General features: G+C 41.9%; 1 protein-coding gene across 2 annotated transcripts; it reads right to left on the reverse strand.

The window, feature by feature from the left end:
- Positions 1-5099: 5099 nt before the first annotated feature.
- Positions 5100-26272, reverse strand: RRAGC (Ras related GTP binding C). Of its 2 annotated transcripts, none has more exons than XM_025382159.1 (7): positions 25852-26272; positions 23329-23532; positions 22158-22357; positions 18797-18911; positions 18034-18176; positions 11746-11894; positions 5100-6616 (listed from the first exon to the last, which is right to left on the reverse strand). In XM_025382159.1, the coding sequence occupies exons 1-7, from the start codon at positions 26086-26088 to the stop codon at positions 6465-6467; spliced, it is 1200 nt and encodes a 399-aa protein (XP_025237944.1). In that variant the 5' UTR covers positions 26089-26272; the 3' UTR covers positions 5100-6464. The 2 variants fall into 2 exon arrangements, with proteins under 2 accessions (XP_025237944.1, XP_025237955.1); XM_025382170.1 differs by having other exon boundaries at positions 23329-23430; positions 25852-26268.
- Between the last annotated feature and the right edge of the window lie 278 nt (positions 26273-26550).

The following is a 26550-nucleotide window of genomic DNA, read 5'->3' on the forward strand; positions in this document are numbered from 1 at the left end:
CCAGGCACAGAAACCTGAAGGATAAAAACAAATTAGAGACCTTAACTTCATTTCAACAAATAAGAGACATTTCAGTGGTGAGCATTCCTCCCTCTCTACCTGGTTTCCTTCTCATTGCATGAATCATTCTAACTTCTGTTCCAGCTGTCTTCCTTCCATTGACTGACCAAGGCCCTCCCTAAGGCCCAGTTCTGCCTCCCACCCCACCCTGCTCCCACTCAGTATGCCAAAGCGATGTCTAACTCAGTCCTCTTGCCTTTCATCCAGCCTCAACACTCTAGTAGTCCAGAAAACATTTCCATGGAGATCCTGTGGCCCCTGACCCTAATGAGTTTCTTTTTGCCAGACAGCCTGCCTTTCTCAATTGTCCCATTCCCATCAATAGAATGCCACAGGGGTCATGTGAGGAAATAGTCCAAGAAGCCTCCGTGCTAGACATCTAGCCAGGAAGAGCTACAGTGCAGCAGAAGAAAAGAATCCTCCAAGCATGGAAATGGCCAACAGCTCCCTTTCCAAAGTCAAGACAGGTATTCGGGAAATGTTTGGTAGAGTTATAAGCGTATTTCTCAGTTCATCTTCCAAAGCTGTAGAGGCAGTACTTTTTCTGGGAAAAAGCCTGAGTACAAAGCATGCCAGCACTGCTTTTCAGAGAAAGATAGGCCCCGTCTGCAGGTGCATTACCTGGGACACAAAGTCTGCATGCCAATTTGCATGGAGATAAGAGAGAGGACATGGAAAGAAAGGAAGGAATATTCACAATTTACTAAAATGTGTGTGCTAGCACCTCTTTTTTAAAGAAAAGCGAAAAGAATATTGTAGAAAATTAATATTCCATTTTTATATTTCAAGTTTCTGTCTGTTCTGCAGGTTATGTTGTAATAAACCAAATTAATTGTCTCCCACGTGACTTCTCATATTTTATCACTCCAGGCTGGGCGTGGTGGCTCACGGCATTCTGGGAGGCCGAGGCGGGCAGATCACTTGAAGTTAAGAGTTCGAGACCAGCCTGGCCAACATGGTGAAACCCCATCTCTACTAAAAGCACAAAACAGTAGCCAGGCGTGGTGGTGCACACCTGTAATCCCAGCTACTCGGAAGGCTGAGGCAGGAGAACTGCTTGAATCCAGGAGGTGGAGGTGCAGTGAGCTGAGATCACATCACTGCACTCCATCCTGGGCTACAGAGTGAGACTCCATCTCAAAACAAAACACACAAACAACTATATATATATATATAGTTATTGATCACTTCAGTTCAAAAGATGCGTTTTAAAGTGTAAGAATCTTAACGTGGAAGTTGCAGCACTTTGTGGGCAACACGTTGGTAGTAACTGGCACTTTCAAGTGTGGGGAGGAACAACTAGTTTCCTGCCATTCAGTTCCTCATTGTAACTGTCCTTTGCAATTTTCTCAATTATATTTTAAACAGGTCTGAAGATGCACTGGTGTATCTAGTTCTTTTTACATTAAAATTTGTCTTAGCAAAGTCACAGCTGGGGCTCGTGAAGAGATTACATGGCTCTAGAAGAAAGAAAAACAAGCTGGGAGCAATGCCTCACACCTGTAATCCCAGCACTTTGGGAAGCTGAGGCAGGGAAGGACTGCCTGATCCCAGGAGTTTGAGACCAGCCTGGGCAACACGGAGAGACCCTCATCTCTACATTTAAAACAGAATATTAGTCAGGCATGGTGGTGCATGCCTCTAGAGCCAGCTATTCAGGAGGCTGAGGCAGGAGGATCACTTGAGCCTGGGAGGTTGAGGCTGCAGGAGGCTATGATCGTGCCACTGCACTGCAGCCTGTATGACAGAGTAAGACCCTGTCTCAAAAAAAAAGAAAAGAAAAGAAAAAATAAGTATCCATGGAAGGATAAGGTTCTGCAGCCTTTTCCTTTGCCATATTTTCTCTCTCAACCATAAGTGTGAAATAATTTCAACAAACCTCATTTGACACAAAGAAAAGTGGTGAAAACAGATATTTTAATTCAAATATGTGGCATTTCCTTCCATGGGAGTCTTGAAGAGCACACACATTTACAACAGATGGATTAGAAGAGGAAGCAAGAAGTTCTGCTATAGGAATGTGGCTAGAGCTGTCTTAAGGCCTTTTTGTAACTCATAATCCATAAAGCAAATGATGTTAATGACCTTCGTTTTACCCAACCCCCTCACTAAAAAGTGAAAATCATCAACTGTTCCACTTCCAATAAAATGTCTCAAATCAGTCCTGAATATTATCCCACGGAAAATACTTCAGGAATTCTTTGGATCTGTAAGTTAGGTGTGCACTTGGGTGATATGGGCAATACATACTTTCAGGACAGAGCATACATGCAGAAGCCAGAAAGCAAGAAGCTTGTTTAAATAATACAACACCGCCACCTAGAGGCCTCACACTAAGGACTTAGACACCATCACCAAACAGGCTGAAAACGTAGACAAGCTACCTGTGCTTCGCAGCACAGCTGGCTTAAATGAGTAGAGATATTGAAGAAATGTTATAGAGTAAATATGCTTCCCGCTCACTACCTACAAAGACAAGGAACCAGTTTGGTGATGGTTGTATTAAGATATTTGGAAAACAGTGTAAAAATCATACTTCCAATCCCATGAAAACATTTCAAAACAGTGTGAATTTATTACACACTGATTGAATATGCATTTAATGTGTCAAATAAACCTAGGAACATGGGATATATAAACCAAGGTAAACAGGCTTCCTTATTGCAGGTCTTCTCAGAACCTTTCATATTTGACTGTAGGTAGTGAATCTCCAAAGAGAGACTGCAGAATGCAAGTTTCCAAAACTTAACTAAGGAATCCTTTTTTTCCTTTTTTTTTTTTTCAAAACACACCAGTGAGCAAACTCCCCCATCCTACTAGGAAAGGAAGGTCGAGCGGTAGTGTGCAGCTGCAGGTTACGGAATCAACCCGCATGGGTTCCCATTCTAACTCCACCACTTTACAAATGAGCTGTTCTGTATCTATTTCCCCATCTGTAGCGCACGAATGTAACACCTACTTCCCAAAGAGTTGCGAAGATTACAAGGTAATACATGTAAACCACCTAAAATAATTAGTGGTGGTTGGCTATCCCCCCTCATGTCCTTCTTGGATGTTATTTGTATCCAAAGTCTCCTAATGTACAGTTCCGGAAAGCTGCTATTAACAAACAACACTCGCCTGGCACGGTGGCTCATGCCTGTAATCCCAGCACTTTGGGAGGCCGAGGCGGGTGGATCACCTGAGCTCGGGAGTTCGAGACCAGCCTGGCCAACATGGAGAAACCCTGTCTCTACCAAAAAAGCACAAAATTAGCCGGGCGCATGCCTGTAATCTCAGTTCCTCAGGAGCCTGAGGCAGGAGAATCGCTTGAATCCAGGAGGTGAAGGTTGCGGCGAGCCAAGATCGCACCATTGCACTCCAGCCTGGGCGACAAGAGCGAAACTTTGTCTCAAAAAATAAACAAACAAACACTCCAGTTATGCCCAACTGCTGTCCGCATTCCCTTTACAGACTATGTTCCTTTGGGACTCATGAGAGGGACAGCGGGAGCATTTAAACTAACTAGCTTACTTACTAGCTTAGACAGAAAACAATGACATTAATCATCTCTTTTGAATAACTGGAAGGGCTTTCAGCATTTGCAAAAAAAAGGACAGAGATCCTTACCAAAGTCCAAAATTCACACACAGTGCTTTCTCCAACAATGCTTGAATTTACCTTTTAAATCATTTCTCCACACAGAACTCAAGATGTAGAAGGTAAATTAACAAAACTCCCAAATACCTCCAGCATTCGATATTGAGACATTATATACACGCATATATGTATGTGTATATATGAATGTGAATGGGAGAGGTGGTGGTATGGGAAATAGCTAAAATACCTTGCTGCTTAAGACTTTAAGATTTTTTTTTAACCATCTGTCCTAGTTCTCTTTGAAGTAGACTGGTAGAGATCAACATCCACTGGGATGCAAAACATTTCAAGCAAAACCTTGATCATTTTCTTCTCCCGTTTTCTTCATCCTGAGTTGTCTCCTTTCACATTTACTTTCTATTTCACAATTAAGGATTTCTCCTTAATCACTAACTGAATTTATAATTTTCAGTAATAGGAAAACCTAACATTTATTGGGCATCTACGTACCACATACATCTTGAAGCATTCTCTCCGTTTAACCAATGGGAGCCTAAGGCTGGAGGCTGCAAGTAGAGGCACGCAACGCTGGGCTGCCAGGCCTGGAGGACAAGCCCTGTTTTGCCACTAACTAGATCTATGATGAGGCTGGCCACCCTTAGTGCACCCTTGACAGTGCCAGTTCACACCTGCTGCTCAGGCATCCTTCCTAGTGGCATCCCTTCCACTCTAAACAGTATCTGGAATTGCAGTTATACAGTCCTCCTAGCTATAGCCTCAACACGGCTCCTTATCCCTCTGCACCTGTTTCCAGAATCTGAAAAAGGAGACAGGATTAGAGAGTTTCACAAGAGTTTTTTCAAGCTGTTTCTGTGATTTCCATTTCGGAATTACAACAGCTTCTAAAGTAGTCCAATTATGAAATGTAAAGATCTTTCAATCTGTCTTCCTCCCACTGATAAATTAATGTCTATTTTTCTCTGATTAGTTTAGACCCACACTAACTAAATGTTTGTATAGACAAACAATGATTTAACAGATATTTAAGAGTCCATCAGCATGTCAGCAACTGGAGGAAAACAAGCTGGAATCGGTAGAATTGTTTAAGTGTGTATTACTTCACTCATCTCCTCACTCCTTCCTAGCTTGGATAAAATGCATTAATGATGCCAGGACCAGGATACTCCCCACCATGTGTGAGATTTGCAGATATGAAACGCCCAACCAAAAACATGTTCACCTGAGCTTAGATTTACTACCCTAAAGCAGAAATGGGCCAGGGGAGATACCTGAACACAAGGCCATGAAATTCCCACATCAGGATAGAACTTGAAGCTCTGACACATAAGAAAACGTTAACCACATGAAGCAGCAAAAGAAATGGATGAAAAAATGGCAAAGTGGGACAACCCAACGTTCTGCCACCACCCTCTCATACCTCAGGCAAGGAGAAAAACTGATTTTGGAGTAAATACATTTATTGATACCCATTTCATATATAGTTCAATGAAATAATCTATAAATATAAAAAGCATTTTTCTTTTGGATATCACCATGGTCCATGTAAATACTCAACAGTCAGAATCATCTGCAGGAAGCACTCCAAGTCACACTGTTAGGTTTACAGACCTGAATATACATATTGCATTAAACAGTGGCACTTATGTACTCAAGTGGTCCAGTGGCTTTGGAAAATATGACTACTGGGCATGTGGAATAGAAATAATGTGTCAGGTTTAAATCAATGGAAAGGGTATCAACCATCAACAAAAGCAACAATTATGAATTAATATCCTAGGCAAAGAAAGTACCACAGTTGACACTTGGTGTCAGAATACTGGAGACAAAGTATGTAAAACAATGCCTGTTGCAGCACCACGTGCTCACTCCAACTCCCAGTGGACAGTCCCCCAGTGCCTTAGGGTCACTTGTGGTCAACAAAATGCAATGAAGAAGCTCGATAGCTTAGAATAAAAGGTCTGTAAAGGCTGATATCAAGATTAAAGTAAGCTAAACATTTCAGTGACATAATGAGTTTCTCCCCTAGAAGGGGACTGTGGGAAAAACTTTTAATTCCCTTTGTTACACTGAGCATGATCATTTATCTAATGCAGAAGAAAGAACCCAGATATCTGGTACCCAGAACATAGGTGCAAAAATTTTCTTCCATTTCGAAGTTTTTTCAACACTTCCGAGGGAACTAATGCAACCACTGTTGAGCCTTGCTCTCCACCTGATGCAGCATAAAATTTTCTCTCATTTCTTCAATACAGGAATGTCTTGCTGCAGACTATGTGTCTTCTGAGTTAGCAAGCAAATGCATTTAAAAGGTCTTAGTTGTGCAATGTCCAAAACTGAAATCTGAGAGGCAGTGTTAGAACTTAAGCAAGGCAGAATTTTTAGAGTCTACTCAAATGAAAGCCTAAGTGAAGCATATAAAAATTCAGTCTTTTCTATTATTTTCAACTGGAATTGATGGCAACATTCCCTGGTAAGGATGGGTAACTGGTGTCATATAACTCCAGGTCCAAAATATCCCAACTACGTAAAGTGGACCCAAAAGAGGAGAAATACACTTGAGTTCTGTGGTCTCCAGAAATTTTTTTTTTTTTTTTTTTTTTGCCATTTTTAAAAAAGAAATAGTAGCTTCAGTTGTACACCACCAGTTGAAGGGGTTTTCATCCAAATGAGAAACTCTACCCCTTGTCTCTAGTGGAACAGGCACCAGATTCCCACAAGCGGCAGCTCTCATGTCCTGTAGCACGTGGCATCCGACCCTGGAGTGAAGAGTAAGCTGGCACAGAGCCCCAACGCTGGGATTCAGACTAGATGGCGTTTCGTGGTGTGCCATTGTGTGTCAGCGCTTTCAGACTGGAGGCACTAGTCTGGTGACCACAGCTCCTGTGAGAAGTCACACCCACCTCAAAAACCTCATGAATAGCTTTTCGGAAACAGTGGAAGTTGTAGTCTATTAAACCTGCAGGAAGGAAAAAGAAAAGAACGCCTCCTGAACTGTCAATTGTGAAATTTTATATTTGGGTTTGCAGCCAAAAATAACTCGGATAAACACTGGTTGGAAATTCTTAAGCCTCCAAACTAGATAGCAACCTTTTTAATCGTAAGAACAGCTGGTCATCACATATATCCACCATCATAACATTCTGCTAGACAACAAATGCAATTAGACCATTACCTTGGCCAAATGAATACCTCTGGCATCCAAGTTTCAAATCACTCAATTCACATTCAAGAAAAGTAAAATATTCAAATATACTGTGTGGCCTGCTTGAACATAGTGTGATCTTTCAATAATTTATATTTGATTTGATGAAAGTCATTAAATACTTATTGAACAGCACGATAGAGGGTACAATATGTCAAAGGAAACAGCAGATATGGTCCATGCCTTCCAGACAGGATATGCTAGCTGGGGCATAAAGCCAAACTACAAGAAACAAACCAAAACAATCTGGTGTCAAATTGACTACAACTGTGAAGGAAATCCAAAGGAAAAGCCAAGTGCAGGGCAAAGTAATCAACTGAAAACTTCAGGGACAAGAAAGAACTTTGGGAACACAGACACAATTTAATTAGGCAGAATGGGGGAACAAAATCACAAGAAAACTGCAGGGACCTGGCAATAAGAGCACAGCAAAGGCGGAAGACAGGAAAAAAAACGGTGTGACTGGAGAGTGGGACATCAGAGAACTCTTGGTAGGAAATACTAAGAATCAGGTCTGAATAAGTAGGTTACAACCAAATTAAGGTGGACTTTCAGCCTCAGAAAAGAAACAAACTATAAAAGACAAGTTTTGATCAATTCAACTACATTAAAATTTATTTCTGTGCCAAATGTAAAATAGACAATCAAGGAAATTTGAACACTGGCCAGATAGTTGATGATATCATTTAATCACTGTTAATTTTGTCGTTTATTGTTTTAAAAACCACTACCTTTTAGAGGTACCTACTGAAACCTGTAGAGACAAAATGATTTCATGTCAGGCCTTTGCTTCAAAATAATCTAGTAGGGAAAGTGGTATAAATATGAAACACAATTAGCTATAATTTTGATAACTACTGAATCTGGGCAAATGATTAAAAGGCTTTTATTATACTGTTTTCTCTACTTTTTTACATATTTGACAGTTTCCACAATAAAATTAAAAAGCTTACTAATCTATAATAACTGAGAAGCTGTCCAGGAAACATGATTGAAGTGTGTCCGTGGATGAGGGCTGAACCAAGGAGCTGAATGCATAGAGATTCCTTGTGCTGTCCTACCTTTGTGTACACCTGAAAATTCCCATAAACAAAAGTTAATTTTTTTTTTTTAGAGATAGGGTCTCACTTTGACACCCAGGCTGGAGTGCAGTGGTGCAACCATACCTCACTGTAACCTCAAACTCCTGTGCTCAAGTAATCCTCATGCCTCAGCCTCCTGAGTAGATGGGACTACAGGTGCGAGCCACCACACCCAACTAACTTTTTAATTTTTTGGTAGAGACAGAGTCTTGCTATCTTGCCCAAGCTGGTCTGGAACTCCTGAGCTCAAGCGTCCTCCCACCTCAGCCTTCCAAAGCACTGAGATTACAGGTGTGAGTCACCACACCCGGTCTAAAAAAAATTTTTTTAAGATTAAAATGGTTAGGAGCAGGCCACAAGTGATGCACACATGTAATCCCAGCTACTTGAGAGGCTGAGGTGTGAAGACTGCTTGAGCTCAGGAGTTCAAGACCAGCCTGAGCAACACAGCAAGACTCCCATCTCAAAATAAAAACACAAATAAAAAAATAAACTAACATAGAGAAAAATAAGGAACTGCTAACAATCAGTGCAAAAAAAGATAAATATACATTGAATAGGTAAAATGTGAAAGAAGAAACCTGAATAGCCATGAAAAGGTATTTGCCATGAAAAGACACTTGCTCTAACCAGTAATTTAAAAAGTAAAAATGAGAATCAAATAAGATACCCTTTCACACCTACCAGATTGATAATAATTAAACAGTCTGACAATACCAAGCATTACTAAGGATAAGAAGCCATAAGAACTTCCATAGACCAGTGCCAGCCAGGGGTAAAAATGGTAAAGTCACTTTGGAGAGCTGTTTGGCAATATCTTTATTAGTCACAGACATATGTACTCTTATAAATTCCACTCCTAAATGCATACCCTAGAGAAATTCTCCACATGTGCAAAGGCAAACTTGTTCATGAGCATTTGTTACAGATTTGTAATTTTTAAAATAATCCAAATGTCCAGCAACAAGAAAATAAAATGTGGTATAGTCAACCCATAGAATACTATACGGCAGTGAAAAGGAATGAACTAGAACTATGTGTCATCAATTTGAACACATCTCAAAAACCACCTGAACGAAAAGAATCAAGCAAATTGCAGAAGACTACTTATATTTTTATATCATTCATACAATACTCTATTGTTTAAGGATAGACATGAAGTAAAAAAAAATAGGAAAAATAAAATACATATAGCTCAAAGGAAGGGATTTCAACTGAGAAAAACACACAGAAGACTTCAACTGGCCAGGCCATTGGCTCTCATCTGTAATCCCAGCACTTTGGGAGACTGAGGGAAGAGGATTTCTTGAGGCAACGAGTTCAAGACCAGTCTGGGCAACATAGAGAGATCCTATCTCTAAAAATTTTTTTTTTAATTAGCCAGCATGGTAGCATGAGCCTATACTCCCAGCTACTCAGGAGGCTGAGGTGGAAGGATCTCTTCAGCCCAGGAGTTTGAGGCTACAGTGAATTATGATCATGTGGGGGCAATGGAGTGAGATTCTGTCTCCAAAAAAAAAAAAAAGGCTTTAATTGTATTTGTTATTTTAGTTCTTAAGTTGAAAGGTGAATATACATTTTTGTTTTACCCAAAAGTTTGTGTACATCTGAACTATCCCATTAAAAACTCAGGTAGAAGAGGGAGGACTTGTTGCAGTAAATAACAGAGCTACTGTAGATCCTTGAGTAGTTAAATAATATAAATTTTCTGAAAACTAGTCTCTCTTTGGGATAAAAGATGATACATACTACCCCCTCCACATATATGTCAACTACATGAATATTATCAAGTAAGAGACTACTGCAGCACCACTGGCCTGAAGCAATGAGAACCTGGAGTGGAATCACTGACAGTGACAATGGAAAGGAAACCCAAGAAACAGTTCCAAGAAACAAATGATCAGATTTGGTGAAAATTCAATATAAACAACACAGAAGAATAGAAAAAGGAGATCACAAAATCTCCTCTGTGAAGCAATCTGCAAGCGCCCCTTCAGCAATCACACCACACAATTACCTAACTACAAGATATCTACGCTCGGACAGGAGAAACTCGCGCGACCACTGACAGAAGTACGGCAGCCAAGAAAGTCACAAAACAGGAGAAATACTCGTCAACCAATGATTGACATGACATTGAAGGTAACATTCACAATATTTAAGAAAGAACGTCTTACTAATAGCTCCAAACATGGGACAAGAGCATGAGCCAAAGTCATAGCTGGAGATGTGAATTTTTCAATCACATAGAGAAGATTAACTGAAGCCATGTATTTGATGAGCTGACCTAGAAAATAAGCAAGCAGAAAGACTTGGCTCTGACAAACAAGACCGAGGGAAAAAAAAAAAACAGCCAGAAGAAACAGGAGAGGTGGTCGGGAAAACAAACACACAAAATATCCCAAGAATTCAGCTTCAGAGAAGCAAAGAGAGAAGAAAGTTTTCAGAAAGGAGGGAGTGACAAGATCACATGCTTAGAAGGATGAAAAGGCTGCAGAGTAAGAAAAGGCCACTGAATGCAGCAAGGAGGTAACCTGGTAACTTCTAAAAGTCTAGTTTCTACCATCAGAGTGAACAGGCAACATATAGAATGGGAGAATATTTTTACAATCTATCCATCTGACAAAGGGCTAATATCCAGAATCTACAAGGAACTTAAACAAATTTACAAGAAAAAAAAACAGCCCCATTAAAAAGTGGGCGAAGGATATGAACAGCCACTTCTCTAAAGAAGACACTTATGCAGCCAACAAATATATGAAAAAAAGCCCATCATCACTGGTCATTAGAGAAATCCAAATCAAAACCACCATGAGATACCATCTCACGCCAGTTAGAATGGCGATTATTAAAAAATCACAAAACAACAGATGCTGGAGAGGATGTGGAGAAACAGGAACGCTTTTACACTGTTGGTAGCAGTGTAAATTATTTCAACCATTGTGGAAGACACAATGTGGCAATTCCTCAAGGATCTAGAACCAGAAATACCATTTGACCCAGCCATCCCAAAGAATTATAAACCATCCTACTATAAAGACACATGCACACGTACGTTTATTGCAGCACTCTTCACAATAGCAAAGACTTGGAACCAACCCAAATGCCCATCAACGATAAACTGGATAAAGAAAATGTGGCACATATACGCCATGGAATATTATGCAGCCATAAAAAAGGATGAGTTCATGTCCTTTGCAGGGACATGGATGAAGCTGGAAACCATCATTCTCAGCAAACTAATACAGGAACAAAAAAACCAAATACTGCATGTTCTCACTCGTAAGTGGGGAGCTGAACAATGAGAACACATGGACATAGCAAGGAGGACATCACACACCAGGGCCTGTCAGCGGGTGGGTGGCTGGGGGAGGGATAACATTAGGAGAAATACCTAACGTAGATGACGGGTCAATGAGTGCAGCAAACCACCATGGCATGTATACACCTATGTAGCAAACCCGTGCATTCTACACATGTATCCCAGAACTTAAACCATGAACAATAAATAAAAGTCTAGTTTCAGTAGACTTGTTCAGATGGAAGCCAAACTGCATTCAGTTAAACAGGTAATGAAAGCATCTGAAGGCAGAAAGGCTAGATTTAAAATGAAAGATCAAAAAAAGAAAAGAGAAAATCTGATCTATATATGGAAGGGAAGGGACAAAAGCAGTTTGAGCTTTTTTTGTTCTAATAGCTATTTGTCTAACACTGCAATTATTATTTTCTCTTGTTTTCAAGAACCTGAAGAGTTATGGCAAATAAATTAACATAAAAAACAGCTTTTTAAAATGCTATTACCTTTTCGTTCAAAGCTTTCTTCCCTTAGAATGCAGACCAGTGCCAAAAATTTAGTCACCTCCTTTAAATAAAGGACAGTTGTATTATTCAGCTTGATAATTGCCATAGATTCTTTGTCATAAGCACTTCCACTTCCATCTTCCTTTAACCTATTTTAAAAGAAAGTACTATTCATTACAGGTTTCCCATCTAGGCATATGCCACATTTACTTTGCACAATGACATCCGCCAGTTTCCCAAATGTCTCTGGGAAATAATACTGGCTTAAATATATTGGGAGAGAGTGTTGTTAAGGTATAGTGTTCCTAAACACAGAATCTCAGGGATTCCTATTAAAAACAACAACTCCATACACATCCTTTAATATAGATAATCAGACATTTGGAGAAAAAGGTGCAAACATATGTATATCTTAACCAGGGAAATGACAACACTACCAACATCTCACTAAGTGGAGCTACTCACCCCTACACTGTGTTCCGTAAACCCAGCTGAGGTGTCTCCTCTCTTCACTGCCCTCAGGTCACAGGGCCCCTCTGGGACCTGCCGCCTCACTTAGATGAGCTCCTTCAAGGCACATTCTATATGCCAGGTCAATCACATTTTCACAGAACACATATTTTTTGCTTCCTCACAAAAGCAAGAAAATACTTAAGACTAAACAAGAAGAGTCTCAGCTAGAGACTAGTAGGGACTATGCTGAAATTAACAACTTTTAAAAAAAGATATGGACTCAGAGTATTTTCTGACGTACTTGCCTATAAAAATCTAAGGTTATCTAGCTATTGTTAGGAATTAAGAGTTGTCAAAAGTGCTTTTTTAAAAGTATTTGCCTTCAAAAACAAAAAAGGTGAGGGAAATAACACTAAAAAGAAAATGTCGGCCAGGCGCGGTGGCTCAAGCCTGTAATCCCAGCACTTTGGGAGGCCGAGACGGGCGGATCACGAGGTCAGGAGATCGAGACCATCCTGGCTAACACGGTAAAACCCCGTCTCTACTAAAAAATACAAAAAACTAGCCGGGCGAGGTGGCTGGCGCCTGTAGTCCCAGCTACTCGGGAGGCTGAGGCAGGAGAATAGCGTAAACCCAGGAGGCGGAGCTTGCAGTGAGCTGAGATCCGGCCACTGCACTCCAGTCTGGGCGACAGAGCGAGACTCTGTCTCAAAAAAAAAAAAAAAAAAAAAGAAAATGTCGGCTGGGCACAATGGCTCACGCCTGTAATCCCAGCACTTTGGGAGGTTGAGGTGGGCCGATCATCTGAGGTCAGGAGTTCAAGACTTGCCTGGCCAACATGGTGAAACCCCATCTCTACTAAAAAATACAAAAAAAAAAAAAAATCCATTAGCCAGGCATGGTGGCGCACACCTGTAGTCCCAGCGACTCAGGAGGCTAAGGCAGCAGAATCACTTGAACCCAAGAGGCAGAGGTTGCAGTGAGCCGAGACTGTGCCACTGCACTCCAACCTGGGCAACAAGAGTGAAACTCTGTCTCAAGGAAAAAAAAAAAAAGGAAAAGAAAATGTCAGGAGTAATTGGTAATTTTCTTTGATAGCAAAACAATGTATCTTTGGCCGGGCGCGGTGGCTCAAGCCTGTAATCCCAGCACTTTGGGAGGCCGAGACGGGCGGATCACGAGGTCAGGAGATCGAGACCATCCTGGCTAACACGGTGAAACCCCGTCTCTATTAAGAAATACAAAAAAACTAGCCGGGCGAGGTGGCGGGCGCCTGTAGTCCCAGCTACTCGGGAGGCTGAGGCCGGAGAATGGCGTGAACCTGGGAGGCGGAGCTTGCAGTGAGCTGAGATCCGGCCACTGCACTCCAGCCTGGGTAACAGAGCAAGACTCCGTCTCAAAAAAAAAAACAATGTATCTTTTTTCTCCTATTTTCACTTTTCTATATTTTCCATGCAGTTTTTAATGAATAGGGGTGAGGCTTATTTTTTAAACTATTCCAAGCCTCACAATTTATGTTCTCATATGGTAGCATGAGCATAATGTCAAACAAAATTTGGGGTCTGCATGGTGGGTCATGCCTGTAATCCCAGCACTTTGAGAGGCTGAGGTGGGAGGAACACTTGAGCTTTGGAGTTCGAGACCAGCCTGGGCAACACAAGAACACACATACACACACACACAATTTTAAGGTGACAGAAATAACACTAAAACAGTTGTTAGTAGTTGACCTGAATAGTGGCTCTTTACTCCTATTTTCATTTCTCTATATTTTCAGTGTATTTTTTTTTTCACGAAGTGGGGGCTTATTTTTACTATTCTGAACCTTGCAGTTTACCTTCTTATACATTTCTTTGATCCTCACAACAACCCTGAGGACACAAATTATTACTATAGCCCTATTTAACCACATTATGTCCTTTCTGCAACAAGCGAAAGTAAACTACATAAATACAAAGAGGACTATGCCCATTGAAAAGATACAGAGGCCAGGCACATGGCGTACGCCTGTAATCCCAACACTTTGGGAGGCCAAGGAGGATCACTTTGGCCCTGGAGTTCAAAACCAGTCTGGGCAACAAAGTGAGACTCCATCTCTACAAGAATATCCAAAAGTTAGCCAGGTATGGCGGCACACGCCTGTGCTCCCGGCTACACAGGAGGCTGGAGGACAGCTTGAGCCCAGGAGGTCGAGGCTGCAGTGAGCTGTGTTCACACTACTGCACTCCAGCTTGGGCAACAGAGTGAGACCCTATCTCAAAAAAAAAAAAAAAAGGGTAGAAACTGAAGTTCATTAAAAATAAAGTGATCTCCTGGCAAAGTCAAGACTCAAACTTAGGGTTTTTAACTCAATTCCATGCAGTTTCCAGTACCTTAACTAACATAAAGTTAATCTGGGAAGGCAGAGTGGAGGGGAAATTAGTGTCATTTGCTTTTAAGAGTATAGAAGAAAACTACTTCCTTCTAATTGGAGAAGAGGAAGTTATAAGTGCTACATGTTCTCAGCTTATAGTTAAGATGTCCCATGCAGATCTTTTTCTGTGCCACATGGAAAGTGAGAACAAGAACTAACTCTGACAACAGGTTCCAACACAGACGTTGTTGGTTCCAACAATCAACAAGATGATTCCCTAAACCAGTACCCACAGCCAGCAACTGTAAGAAACTATAAAGTTCCTAATGTCAAGCCAGCATACGATCTTGAATCACACACTAACACGAGAAAGAAATAAGAAAGGCACATTCTATTCAAAGTCTGGAGATTAGCGCGACTTGATTTGGCTGTGATTAATAAAATTGAGAATAAAAATATGTTAATGACCATAAAATGCTTACTCAGAATCTGTAAAGCAAAAGATCTGCTTTCTACATTTATCTGTTTTAAGTTTTTAAGACTATTAGGAAAATATGCTTATCTGAATCTTAGTCAAAATAATGCCAAGACAGGCCAAGAGTGGTGGCTCATGCTTATAATCCCAGCATTTTGGGAGACCAAGGCGGAATACTGCTTGAGGCCAGGAGTTCAATACCAGCCTAGGCAACACTATGAGACCCTGTCTCTACAAAATATTAAACTTAGAAAAAAAAAAAAAAAAGGCCAGGTGCAAGGGTTCACACTTGTAATCCCAGCACTTTGGGAGACCGAGGCAGGAGATTCACTTGAGTCCCGGAATTCAAGACCAGCCTGGGCAACATAGTGAGACCCCATCTCTACAAAAATCAAAAATCAGCCAGGCATGATGGCACACGCCTGTAGTCAGGAGGATCACTTGAGCCTGGGAGGCGGAGGCTGCAATGAGCCGTGATCGTGCCACTACAATTCAGCCTTAGTGACAGACCATGTCTCAAAAAAAAAAAAAAAGTTAGCTGGGTATGGTATGGTGTGTGGCTCTAGTCCCAGCTACTCAGGAGGCTGAGGTGCGAGGATCACTTGAGTCCAGGAGGTAGAGGCTGCAGTGACCTGTGGCTGGACTGCAGTGATGTAATCATAGCTCATTGCAGCCTGGAACTCCTGGGATCAAGCAATTCTCCTGCCTCATTCTCCTGCTTAATCCCCCAAGTTTAGCTAGGACTACAGGTGCACACTACCACACCCAGCTAATATAATGTACTTTATTATGTATAAGGTATTTTAAAATGTATTGGCTGGGAGCGGTGGCTCATGCCTATAATCCCAGCACTTTGGGAGGCTGAGGCAGGTGGATCACCTGAGGCCAGGAGTTCGAGACCAGCCTGGCCAACACGGTAAAACCCTGTCTCTACTAAAAATACAAAATCATCCGGGCGTGGTGGTGCACCCTGTAATCCCAGCTACTCGGGAGGTTGAGGCGAACTGCTTGAATCTGGGAGGCAGAGGTTGCAGTGAGCTGAGATCGCACCGCTGCACTCCAGCCTGGACGACAAGAGCGAGACTGTCTCAAAAAAATAAATAAAATAAATAAAATGTATCTAACACTGAAAATAAATTTCACAGCTAAATTTGATTTTTGTATTATAAAAAAGTTGGTTTACGAAATTTTGATTTGTTTTAAATAAAAACCAAACGTTCTACTCATCCATTTTTTAAATCAGAAATGGGAAATATGAAACTTTCCTAAAAAATATAATAAATGGACAATGCCTCATTTTCATTATGTAAAGAATTAAAATAAGCCGGGCACGGTGGCTCACGCCAGTAATTCCAGCACTTTGGGAGGCCAAGGCAGGTGGATCACGAGGTCAGGAGTTCAAGACCAGCCTGGCCAACATGGTGAAACCCCATCTCTACCAAAAATATAAAAAATTAGCCAGGTGTGGTGGCAGGCACCTATAATCCCAGCTACTCAGGAAGCTGACGCAGGAGAATCGTTTGAACCCAGGAGGAGGAGATTGCAGTGAGCTAAGATCTCACCATTACACTCCATCCTGGGCAACAGAGCAAGACTCTGTTTCTCTCAAAAAAAAAAAAAAAAAAAAAAGGGCCAGGCACAGTGGCTCACGCCTGTAATCCCAGCACTCTGGGAGGCCAAGGCGGGCAGATCACAAGGTCAGGAGATAGTGACTATCCTGGTTAACATGGTGAAACCCCGTCTCTACTAAAAATACAAAAAATTAGCTGGGCACTGTGGCGGGCACCTGTAGTCCCAGCTACTCAGGAGGCTGAGGCAGGAGAATGGTGTGAACCTGGGAGGCAGAGCTTGCAGTGAGCTGATACCGCGCCACCACACTCCAACCTGGGCAACAGAGCAAGACTCCATCTCATAAATAAATAACAAAAGAGAGCATATAATCACAAAAGTTAAAGGAATAGATGGACAGATATAGAATAGGTAAGACAAATGTACTCTCCTACTCAGAGGCAGCTGGAGAAGGACACGGAAAAATTAGGCAAAAGACCAAAATGAAGGGCAGAGTCAGAGGTGAAAGAGACATTTAGACTAGATGGAGCAGAGAGAAGACACAGGTAGTAGAAAGTAAAGATAATGCTAAAGCATCTGAAAAGCAACTTGAGAGTGCCGATGTTAACATACCAGGGGAATCTAGGAAGTCAGAGAGTGCACAGAATGTTATTAGCTCTTTTTTTTTTTTTTTGGTAAGGCTGGGGTCTGTGTTGCCCAGACTGGTCTCCAACTCCCGGCCTCAAATGATCCTCTCACGCCAGCCTTTCAAACATCTGGGATTATGGGCACAAGCCACCACACCTGGCCATTATCAGCTTTTGAAAAGCCAGTAATTCTCCAAAGTTTTCACTAGTCCTCTGGCCTATCCTACAAAATCACTTGCTGGCTGGCTTTCATAAATTTCTATATAGAGTTTGGCAAATTTACATAAAGGAAGAGCTCAAATTTTAGAGATTTATTTTGGAAACTTGTATATATGGGTCAGATTTTTAAAAGTTCTTCCAGCGTCCAAAATTCTAATTACTTTCTTTGCTCTCTGAAATATTAAGAATCCCTAATTCCACAAAGCCTGAGGTTAAATCAGGAACTAGAACTTACTTTGTTATTCACACCATTTTAAATAAATTAATCTAGCTTTTCAATCTAGCTAAGTTCCAGCAGTGAGAAGACACCGTGCAACCCTCCCCCATTCCCACAACAGCGGGAGAAACTTGCAGTGATAAACAAGTCCAGTTCTAGTCATGCTTTCCAACTTTTCTTAGCCATTCTCTGAAGAAGTAAGACCCAGCAGCCCACTTCCAGAGAAATCATGCTCCAAGTTAAAGCACTATGGTCAGAACAATCCCAGTTCATGTAGTACTATTTGCCAAAGGCCTCAGAAATTAGTCTTCTGGACAAATCAAGTTAACAGTTTTCTGCCTGTCTGAGATATTGCAGGAATATGTATATAACTTACCCATATATACAAGAAACATCAATTACAACATCGATCATGTCACAGCAAAGTTCGTAAGACTGCATATCCACAGGGGAACTGTCTGTTGCAATGTAGATTTTGCTGACAACATCAAAGAGAAAAGCTTTTTCAATACCTGAATTCTTGGAAAAACAAATGGGAAACTGTTCAGTATTTTTTAAGAATCACAATTTACAACGGATCGAAGATCTTGAATTACTGCATAACAACCAAGGCCACTTTTAATTATATAACCCATACCAAAAAACAAATAGCACTTGCTTGAGAGACTCTTCTATTATCCAAAGAATGAAAGTGAAATTATTTCTCTACTCTGATTTACTGACATAATTTCATGAGTCAAATGTTCTTCTTCTTCCTCTTTACTCAAATGAATTATTTTCTAAGACATCATAAAAAATGTAACAAAAATCTCTAAAAATCAAGCAATGCTACATTTTCAATAATCCTCTTATTAATATAACCCATCTCTGATTTGAATCACCTTGCTATCAAGAAAGGCATTATGTGGGAATTTACAAACCATAAAAGAATTACACTTTGACATCGACATCTATTTAAGAATTCAGAAAATAACTTGAGTAATACTTTATGTTATTTATTTTACATGTTAAGCAGGTCATTAATCTTTGTACTTGATTCAGATTAATTCAAGACTTTTTTGGAAAATTTGAAAACACAAATATATTCACAAAAATGGAAACAGAAGCTGCAGTGAATTAAATATAAATTGCTCACTTACTGATATAAAGATATTTAATAGGTTTTCCAAGGTCGGCAGTTGTGGAATGAGTTTCTGTACCACCTTACTAAAGGCTTCAAATATTGAATGGTCATAGATACTAGTCAGATAAAAGCTGAAAAACACAACATAGCTTGATTAATTTGAAAAATACCTTATGTTCTGTGACAACTATTATAATACATAAAATTTTAAGTTTCTTAACATTTGATTTCAGTAAGTTCAATAAAGCCTCTTTATCTTGTCTACCATGCCCATTACTCAAGATGACAAATACACTTTCCCACCTGGCTTCATCTCTCTACTGGATTTACACAGAGGGCAACTGAAGTAGTACTGACAAAAGGATTTTCAGGTACATAAACTCCAGTATTCACTGAAGTCTTTGCAATCTGATCCAAAAAGCTTTTTTTAAGCACATATCTGAGACCAAAAATAAGATTAAAAACCGAGAAAGCTAGAAGAGTTATGTGACATATATTAAATAAGAACATAATTCAGGTTTCTACTAAAACGTCACCTCAAAAAATTCTTTCCAGACCAGCCTACCTAAAATAGCACTCCTGTACCCAATGCTTTCAACCCCTTTCCCCTAATTTGTTTTTCTTCACACCATTGGTAAGTACTTAAAACGATACTACACATTCATTTAGGTGCTTTTGAGCTGTGTCACTGAAAATGTAAGTTCCAGGGGAAAGAGACTTTATCAGTCTTGCTCCTAGCAGAAAGCCCACTTCCCTGAACAGTGCTCGTAAGTATCTGTTGAATAAACAAATGAGCACAACTGGTGTTTAGAATTTATGTAAAGAACCTATTAAAGAGGATAGGAGTCAGGACTCTACAGCGAATGGAGGAATCTACAGGAGTCTGGAGGCTTAAAAGGACTTACAGCGGAAAAGTAACACATGTAGATTCAATAAAACATGTATTTGAGAGGGAAGCCTTTAACACTTTAAACACTGTCGACAATTCTACCTGCTTTATAGCTCAGGGAGTATAATCTTCATTATATAGTCGCATCCACCACACATTTATACGTATATATATTACAACATCAGAGACACAGAACTGTGTATACTACTTTATAGATAATTTAAAGATACTTTCAGCCGGGCGCGGTGGCTCATGCCTGTAATCTCAGCACTTTGGGAGGCCGAGGCCGGCGGATCACTTGAGGTTGGAAGTTCGACATCAGCCGGACCAACATGGAGAAACCCCGTCTCTAGTAAAAATGCAAAAAATTAGCCAGGCGTGGTGGCGCATGCCTGTAATCCCAGTTACTTGGGAGGCTGAGGCAGGAGAATTGCTTGAACCAGGGAGGCAGAGGTTGTGGTGAGCCGAGATAGCACCATTGCACTCCCGCCTGGGCAACAAGAGCGAAACTCCATCTCAAAAAAAAAAAAAATTACTTTCAAGGAGCTGACCTAAGAACGTAATCTAGCAAGACAGGGGTCTAATCTAGATGTAAGAGCACTGGAACAGGTAAGGCCAAGATGACCCTATAGGTACTAGGGAGAAAGGAATATTTTAGTGTTTCCTGTAGGCCAAAAGGCGAGCAAAGTAAGAATGTCCTACACCTTTGAGGCTTGAGGTAGATGGGGACAGGGAGAACCTGCAAGTCACAGGGCATTTTAGTAAGCTGAGTTTCTAGAAACTGGAAATGAAAAAGAGCTTCATCCATAGGACTGCTAGTACTAACTAAAAGCCTTTTTTTTTTTTTTTTTTTTTTTTGAGGCAGAGTCTTGCTCTGTCGCCCAGGCTGGAATCCAGTGGCGCGATCTTGGTTCACTGCAACCTCCACCTCCTGGGTTCAAGCGATTCTCCTCCCTCAGCCTCTCCAGTAGCTGGGATGACAGGCACACATCACAATGCCCAGCTAATTTTTTGTATTTTTAGTAGAGACGGGGTTTCACCATGTTGGCCAGGCTGGTCTCAAACTCCTGGCCTCAAGTGATCCACCTGCCTTGGCCTCCCAAAGTGCTGGGATTATAGGCATGAGCCACTGTGCCTGGCCTAAATAAAAGCCTGATGCAACTCTACTGAAGTTAACAAGGTCTAGGACCCTACATGGTACTGAGGAAAGGAATGGCATGTACCACTGAGGTGGGATGCCCTGGAAAGGAACACAGACAAGGAGTAAAGAGAATCAGAAGGATCCCCATGGAGCACTGGGGAACACAGGACAAGAACAGCTCAAAATCCAGGTAAAAACTATTAGCAGTGGATTCCCAGAAAAATAAGACGGAATTTTTATGGAGAGCCACTTTCATTTTCTCCTACAAACACTGCTGAATTTTTATTTTTTTAACCATGAATTACATTCAAATTTTTTAGAAATTTAATCCAGGCAAACTAGAGGTCAATGAGACTTTTCTACATGGTTTCCTAGAAGAATAACTGAAAGATCTTGGAGCCTGAGACCCAGGGAATATTAAAGGAAGGGACAGCGGTTAGCTTGAGCCCATAAGGAAGTCACAACAATAGAAGAGGGACAGAGAAATAACTTGCTGTCTCTCTCTCCCCTGCTCCCCCTTTAAGCTACTTCTATCATCAAGAGAACATTTTCTTGGGTACTTTTTAATACTCATTTCTACCTATATCACCAAATAAAATAAGATGTACAAAAATATTCCTCATACACTTGTAGAATGCATATAGAACAAATCAATCCTATCTAGTAGGTATTATTTAATGATTTGTAATAGTAGTTACAAACCAATAGTCCTCTAAATTTAATAGCAGCCTTATGCACATTTATAAGATAAACCCACCTAAGCCAAACTTTAGAGATTCATAAAAGTATAAAGTGTTTTAAAAGCTAAGATATATTAGAGTCAGTCCAGCGGGGAGGTGGAAGGGAGCCAGCAGGAAAAAAAAAAATGAAAAATAAAGAGTCAGTCCAGATTTGAAAGTGCACTCTCTTTATAAGGCTATTCCTACTAAGAAATAAGGCTATTCCTACTGTCTAACACTCAAGCTAAAGACTTCTACAACAAATGTGACAGATTCACTTCACTGATGCAAGGCAGGGAGAAGTAATGAAACCAAGAGGAAGGAGTCCCAAAGCAGATTTATGCCATGAAGAAACAGCCTGACTCCAGTCTCTTGAGATGAATTTGGAAAAGCACCAGTGGAAACACTTCACATGACTTCAATCTCCAGGAAAATGCAAAAAGTGGGTAAAGTAATTTCTCAATATCAGGCTCCCCAGACAGCTTGGAATTCAACAAAGAGATCAAAAACATAAAAGATGTGGCAAAGGGCACACAGGTAGCAGAAACCTATGGTGTTTGTAATGACAGAGATGGGAATACATTTACACATTGTTCAGGGCTCTCATATCAAACACACATGTTGTTACCTAAGATGGAGTTTTTCTAGCCCAGCATCTGCAAGGTCATCATTGGCCCTTTGATGAATATCCCTCTGTGTTTCTATTTTGTGATCATCAGACAGACCATCAACTTTGTGAATAAAAACCTCAAAATTCATGTCTGGGTTAACTTTGTAGGCTTTAGAAACAGTAATGTGAAGTCTTGTTAAAGCCTCCATGTAGTCATCCTGTAAGTCAGAACAAAATATTTTTTTAAAAGAAATCTTACAAAAGTCAAGTAATGAGTTAAAGCCTCAAACCACCTCTTTCCCCAACCACAGAAAAATACTACCCTAATTATCATCCATATTCAAACATACAAATATATTAACTATACTACTAAATAACTCTTCAATTGTCTCAACATAAAAAAGTTCAATTACCAAGTTAATGTTTGTAATTTTTAATACTAATTTAAGAAAGGAAAAAGGAAATGAACATTTCTTTCCAACATAATTTTTTAAGTAATCCCAGCTCTGCCATTTATTTAGTGTGTCACTCTAAGCAAGTTGATTAAACTCTGATCTCAGTTTACTCATCTGTAAGATCAGAATTACAATACCTAACAATATTGTGAAGATTAAATTAATTAGATCCTGTATGTGAAGGCACCCTCTGTACAGCCTATCACTCAGAAAGCATTCTTAACTAATGCTTAAGCTTATAAAAAGTAAGCTTCTTAAAGGATAGGGACTTGCCCCATTCATCTCACTGACTGCCACATGCTAGGCCCTCCATAAATGCTTGATGAGCTAAGCTCAGTTCTGACAATTAAGTAAACTATTCACTCTAATACCTACTGACTCAGTTCTCATATTCTTCTTTATGTTATGGGATGGGATCTTTTCAGGGAATGACACCACTATTATAAAATACAGCAACATCTACCATTAACCAATAAAAGTGGAAAGCCAATGTTAGCTCCTCATGAACTAGGACTCAAGGATGTAAACCACATCTCCTAATCATCTGATACTCTGTACCTGCACAATGGCATGTCTGCTCCCAAAGCACCTCTGCAACGGCATCTCTTACACTGTTAGGGAATCTACTGCCAAAGAAATAAGCTGCAAGCACATGACAAAGAAGATAAACAACTTTCCTTTGTTTCTACATCTTTTTCCCACCAGGGAAGAGAAGTAAACACATTACTAACTACCTGTGCGTCAATGACGTATATCAATGCTCCTGTTCCCCTGAAGATCATCTCATAGTCAAAGGTTGGGTCAAAAAAGTCCATTTGCCCAGGAAAATCCCATATCTGGAAATTCACAAAGGAGCTATTGGAAATGTCATCCTTATAAATCTTGTTGGTACTTTCCAAAAACAGGGTCTCATTGGGTGACATCTTATGAAACACCACCTGTTAAAAGAAAACAGGCAATTTTATGACTATTAAACTTCAGACTTTAAATTTAAAATTCCACCCTGGTTTAACATTTAAACATCTGATCCCATAGCAAAAAAAAAAAATTTCAAAAGTAGAAACTGAAGGGTGAATCCACTGGTATTCACTATCCCTTTATTTTCGACAAAAGACACCAAATTAATTTCAATTAAATCTATTTTGGAGCTGAATCTTTTCTATGTTCTATGCACTGTACTCAGTTCTAATAGCAGGAATCTTTATCACCTCCATTAGCTTTTCTGGGAGAAAGTTAACATTAATTCTGTCAAAATCTGCTTTAAGATTATGAAAGCCTTATAGCTAAAGCTTAAGAAGTCTGTTTTATTCAAACATTACTTAAATGTCTACCTCAGGCTCTGAGGAGTAATTTAAAAAGTGAAACAGACTGGACTCTGCCCTCACTGACTTTGCAGTCTAAGAAGGGCAGTGACTATACCAAGAAGAAAGTGAAAACGTCCAGGGGGAGGCCACGGGGACTGACAGGGAAAAGATAGCTCCCATGAGAAAAGAAACATAAAGGCATTTGTTAAGAATCACAATAATCGGCCCAGTTTGGTGGTTCACACCTGTAATCCCAGCACTTTAGGAGGCCGAGGCGGGCGGATCACTTGAGGTCAGGAGTTCCAGACCAGCCCGACCAACGTGGTGAAACCCCATCTCCACTAAATATACCAAAAGTAGTCGGGGGTGGTGGTGCAAGCCTGTAGTCCCAGCTACTCGGGAAGCTGAGGCAGGAGAACCGCTTGAACCCAGGAGGTGGAGGTTGCAGTGAGTGGAAATCACACCACTGCCCTCCAGCCTGGGCGACGAGCAAGACTCCATAACAAAAAAATTAAAAAAAAAAAAATTCACAATAATCACAACCTACACAGTTCTAACATAAAACTACTTTGCCTCTAACTTACTTTCTAGAAGAGAAAAATGAACAACTACTCTCAAGGTTTTCTCAGTAACAAATGTGAATAACTAAAATTAGTTTGCTAAAAACCTACAGTCAACGTACCCAAGTTTTGCTGTAGAGGTGAAAATCAAGGTAAATAAAACACAGTACTCCAAGAAATCTGGAAGAACGCTGCTCTTTAAAAAGATCCCATCTACAAAATATCACAGATTCAGAAAGAAAGAAAGAAAATCACAGATTTATTGCGGATAGGCCTTTGCAACAGAGTGGAGAGGTGAAAAGACCAGATGCCTGCTGATACTAGTTTCATTACCAGCTCACTCCGCGTGTAATGGGTTTGGCTGATGCACGAAGTCAATCTTGCCTTTATTTAACCCTTACTAAACAGTGTAGGCCGGCATGGTGGCTCACGCCTGTGATCCCAGCACTTTGGGAGGCTGAGGACGATCACTTGAGGTCAGCAGTTCGAGACGACCCTGGCCAACATGGTGAAACCCCGTCTCTACTAAAAATACAATAATTAGCAGGGTGTGGTGGCGCGCGCCTGAAATCCCAGCTACTCGGGAGGCTGAGGCCAGGATAATCGCTTGAACCCAGGAGGTGGAGGTTGCACTTAACCGACATTGCGCCACTGCATTCTCCAGCCTGGGCGAGACTCCGTCTCAAAAACATAAACAAACAAACGTGTACAGCCCTTCATTTGTTCACGAAAGCCCAAAAGTGAAAACAAGCAAACTAGGTCTGCAAAATATTCTCAAAGTGTCAGATTTTTATAAACACACCCCTACAGAGGGTAATATCACCAATAATTACATTCACCAGGCCACAACTACTGAAATGGGTGCAATCTCACTACCCAACTCCCAGTAATGTTACAGCGAAGTCTCTCCTTCACCAGTAGCGAGAATTACAACGCCCAGTGTCTTAGTCACAACTCTTTCTGACGCTGCTCCCTGGGGCTCTGCTGGGAATCCCTGCACACTCAGGTCACCTGAAGTGAGAGCAAATCAAAACGGGCCAGGGGAGGGAGTCCACGAAGTTCTCCAAGTGAGAACTGGAGAGTGCGTCTCAGTTTCGTAAATGACACAGGAGCTGGGTCCCAGGGGGCGGAGGTCTTGGGCGGTGCCACCGGGCACCTGCCTCCCTGCAGCCAGTTTCGCCTTCAGCGCTCCACTTGGCCTCAGCTGACTTGGGCGTGGACGCAGAAGTCGGGGTCCCCGCACGGGCCGCGCCTGTGCACTCGCAAGAGTGGAAGAGAAAGTGCGGAGGGACGGAGCGCAGGCGGGCCCCGGCCGCCGCCCTCCCGGGCGTCCCCGCTACCGGCCACCTGAGCTCCGGAGAGGGGGCGGGGGACAGGACGCAGCCCCGCTCACCTTCTGGATGGAGGACTTGCCGCTGCGCCGGAGTCCCATGAGCAGAATCCTCGGCTTAGAGCTGTCAGCGCCCCCCGGGCCACAGCCTCCGCCTGCCCCTGCCCCAACCCCGCCACCCGCCGCCGCCGCCTCCTCTTCCTCCTCCTCCACGCCGTAGCCGAAGTCCTTTGGAAACGAATCGGCCGCGCCGTAACTGCCGGCGAGGGGCGTCTCCTCCGCCCCGTACTGCAGGGACATGGTGCTGGAGCCGCCGCCGCCCGCGCCCTGACAGGCCAGGCCAGGCCGAGCCAGGCCGCCGCCTCCCCAGTCCGCCTCCGCCGCCGCCGCCACCGCCGCCGCCGCCGCCCCCGGCAGCCGCCACCGTCCGGCCCGCCCCCCAGAGCCTGGCTCTCATAGGGCCCGAGCCGAAGTCCAGCCGCTCATTGGCCGTCCGAGCTGCCACTCGAGAGCAGCAGGGTAGGTGGTGCCCCGTCACGTGCCAGAATCACCTGACTAGCAGCCGCGGAGGGGGGAGGAGGAGTCACGAGGAGGGCGGCTCGGCCGCGCCTCTTGCCTGTGCTCGGGCCCTCAGCCCTCCGCCCCGGCCCGCATGCACCGCTGTCCGCACTGCTCCCCTGCCTTCTTCCGGGCTCCCAGAGCACCGCTATGGAGATGCTCTCCCGGCATTTGAGGGAAGAATTGATTATCCTCATCCTGCAA

Source organism: Theropithecus gelada, chromosome 1, assembly GCF_003255815.1.
Source record: "Theropithecus gelada isolate Dixy chromosome 1, Tgel_1.0, whole genome shotgun sequence".
Lineage (NCBI taxonomy): Eukaryota > Metazoa > Chordata > Mammalia > Primates > Cercopithecidae > Theropithecus > Theropithecus gelada.

Coding starts and splice junctions, on each gene's coding strand:
- RRAGC (XM_025382159.1), bottom strand. CDS start 26,088: ATGTCCCTGCAGTACGGGGCGGAGGAGACGCCCCTCGCCGGCAGTTAC. Junction 23,533..25,851: donor GCAAGTCCTCCATCCAGAAG/GTGAGCGGGGCT, acceptor TTCTTTTAACAG/GTGGTGTTTCATAAGATGTC. Junction 11,895..18,033: donor GATGTTTCTTGTATATATGG/GTAAGTTATATA, acceptor CTTTTAAAATAG/GTTAAAGGAAGATGGAAGTG.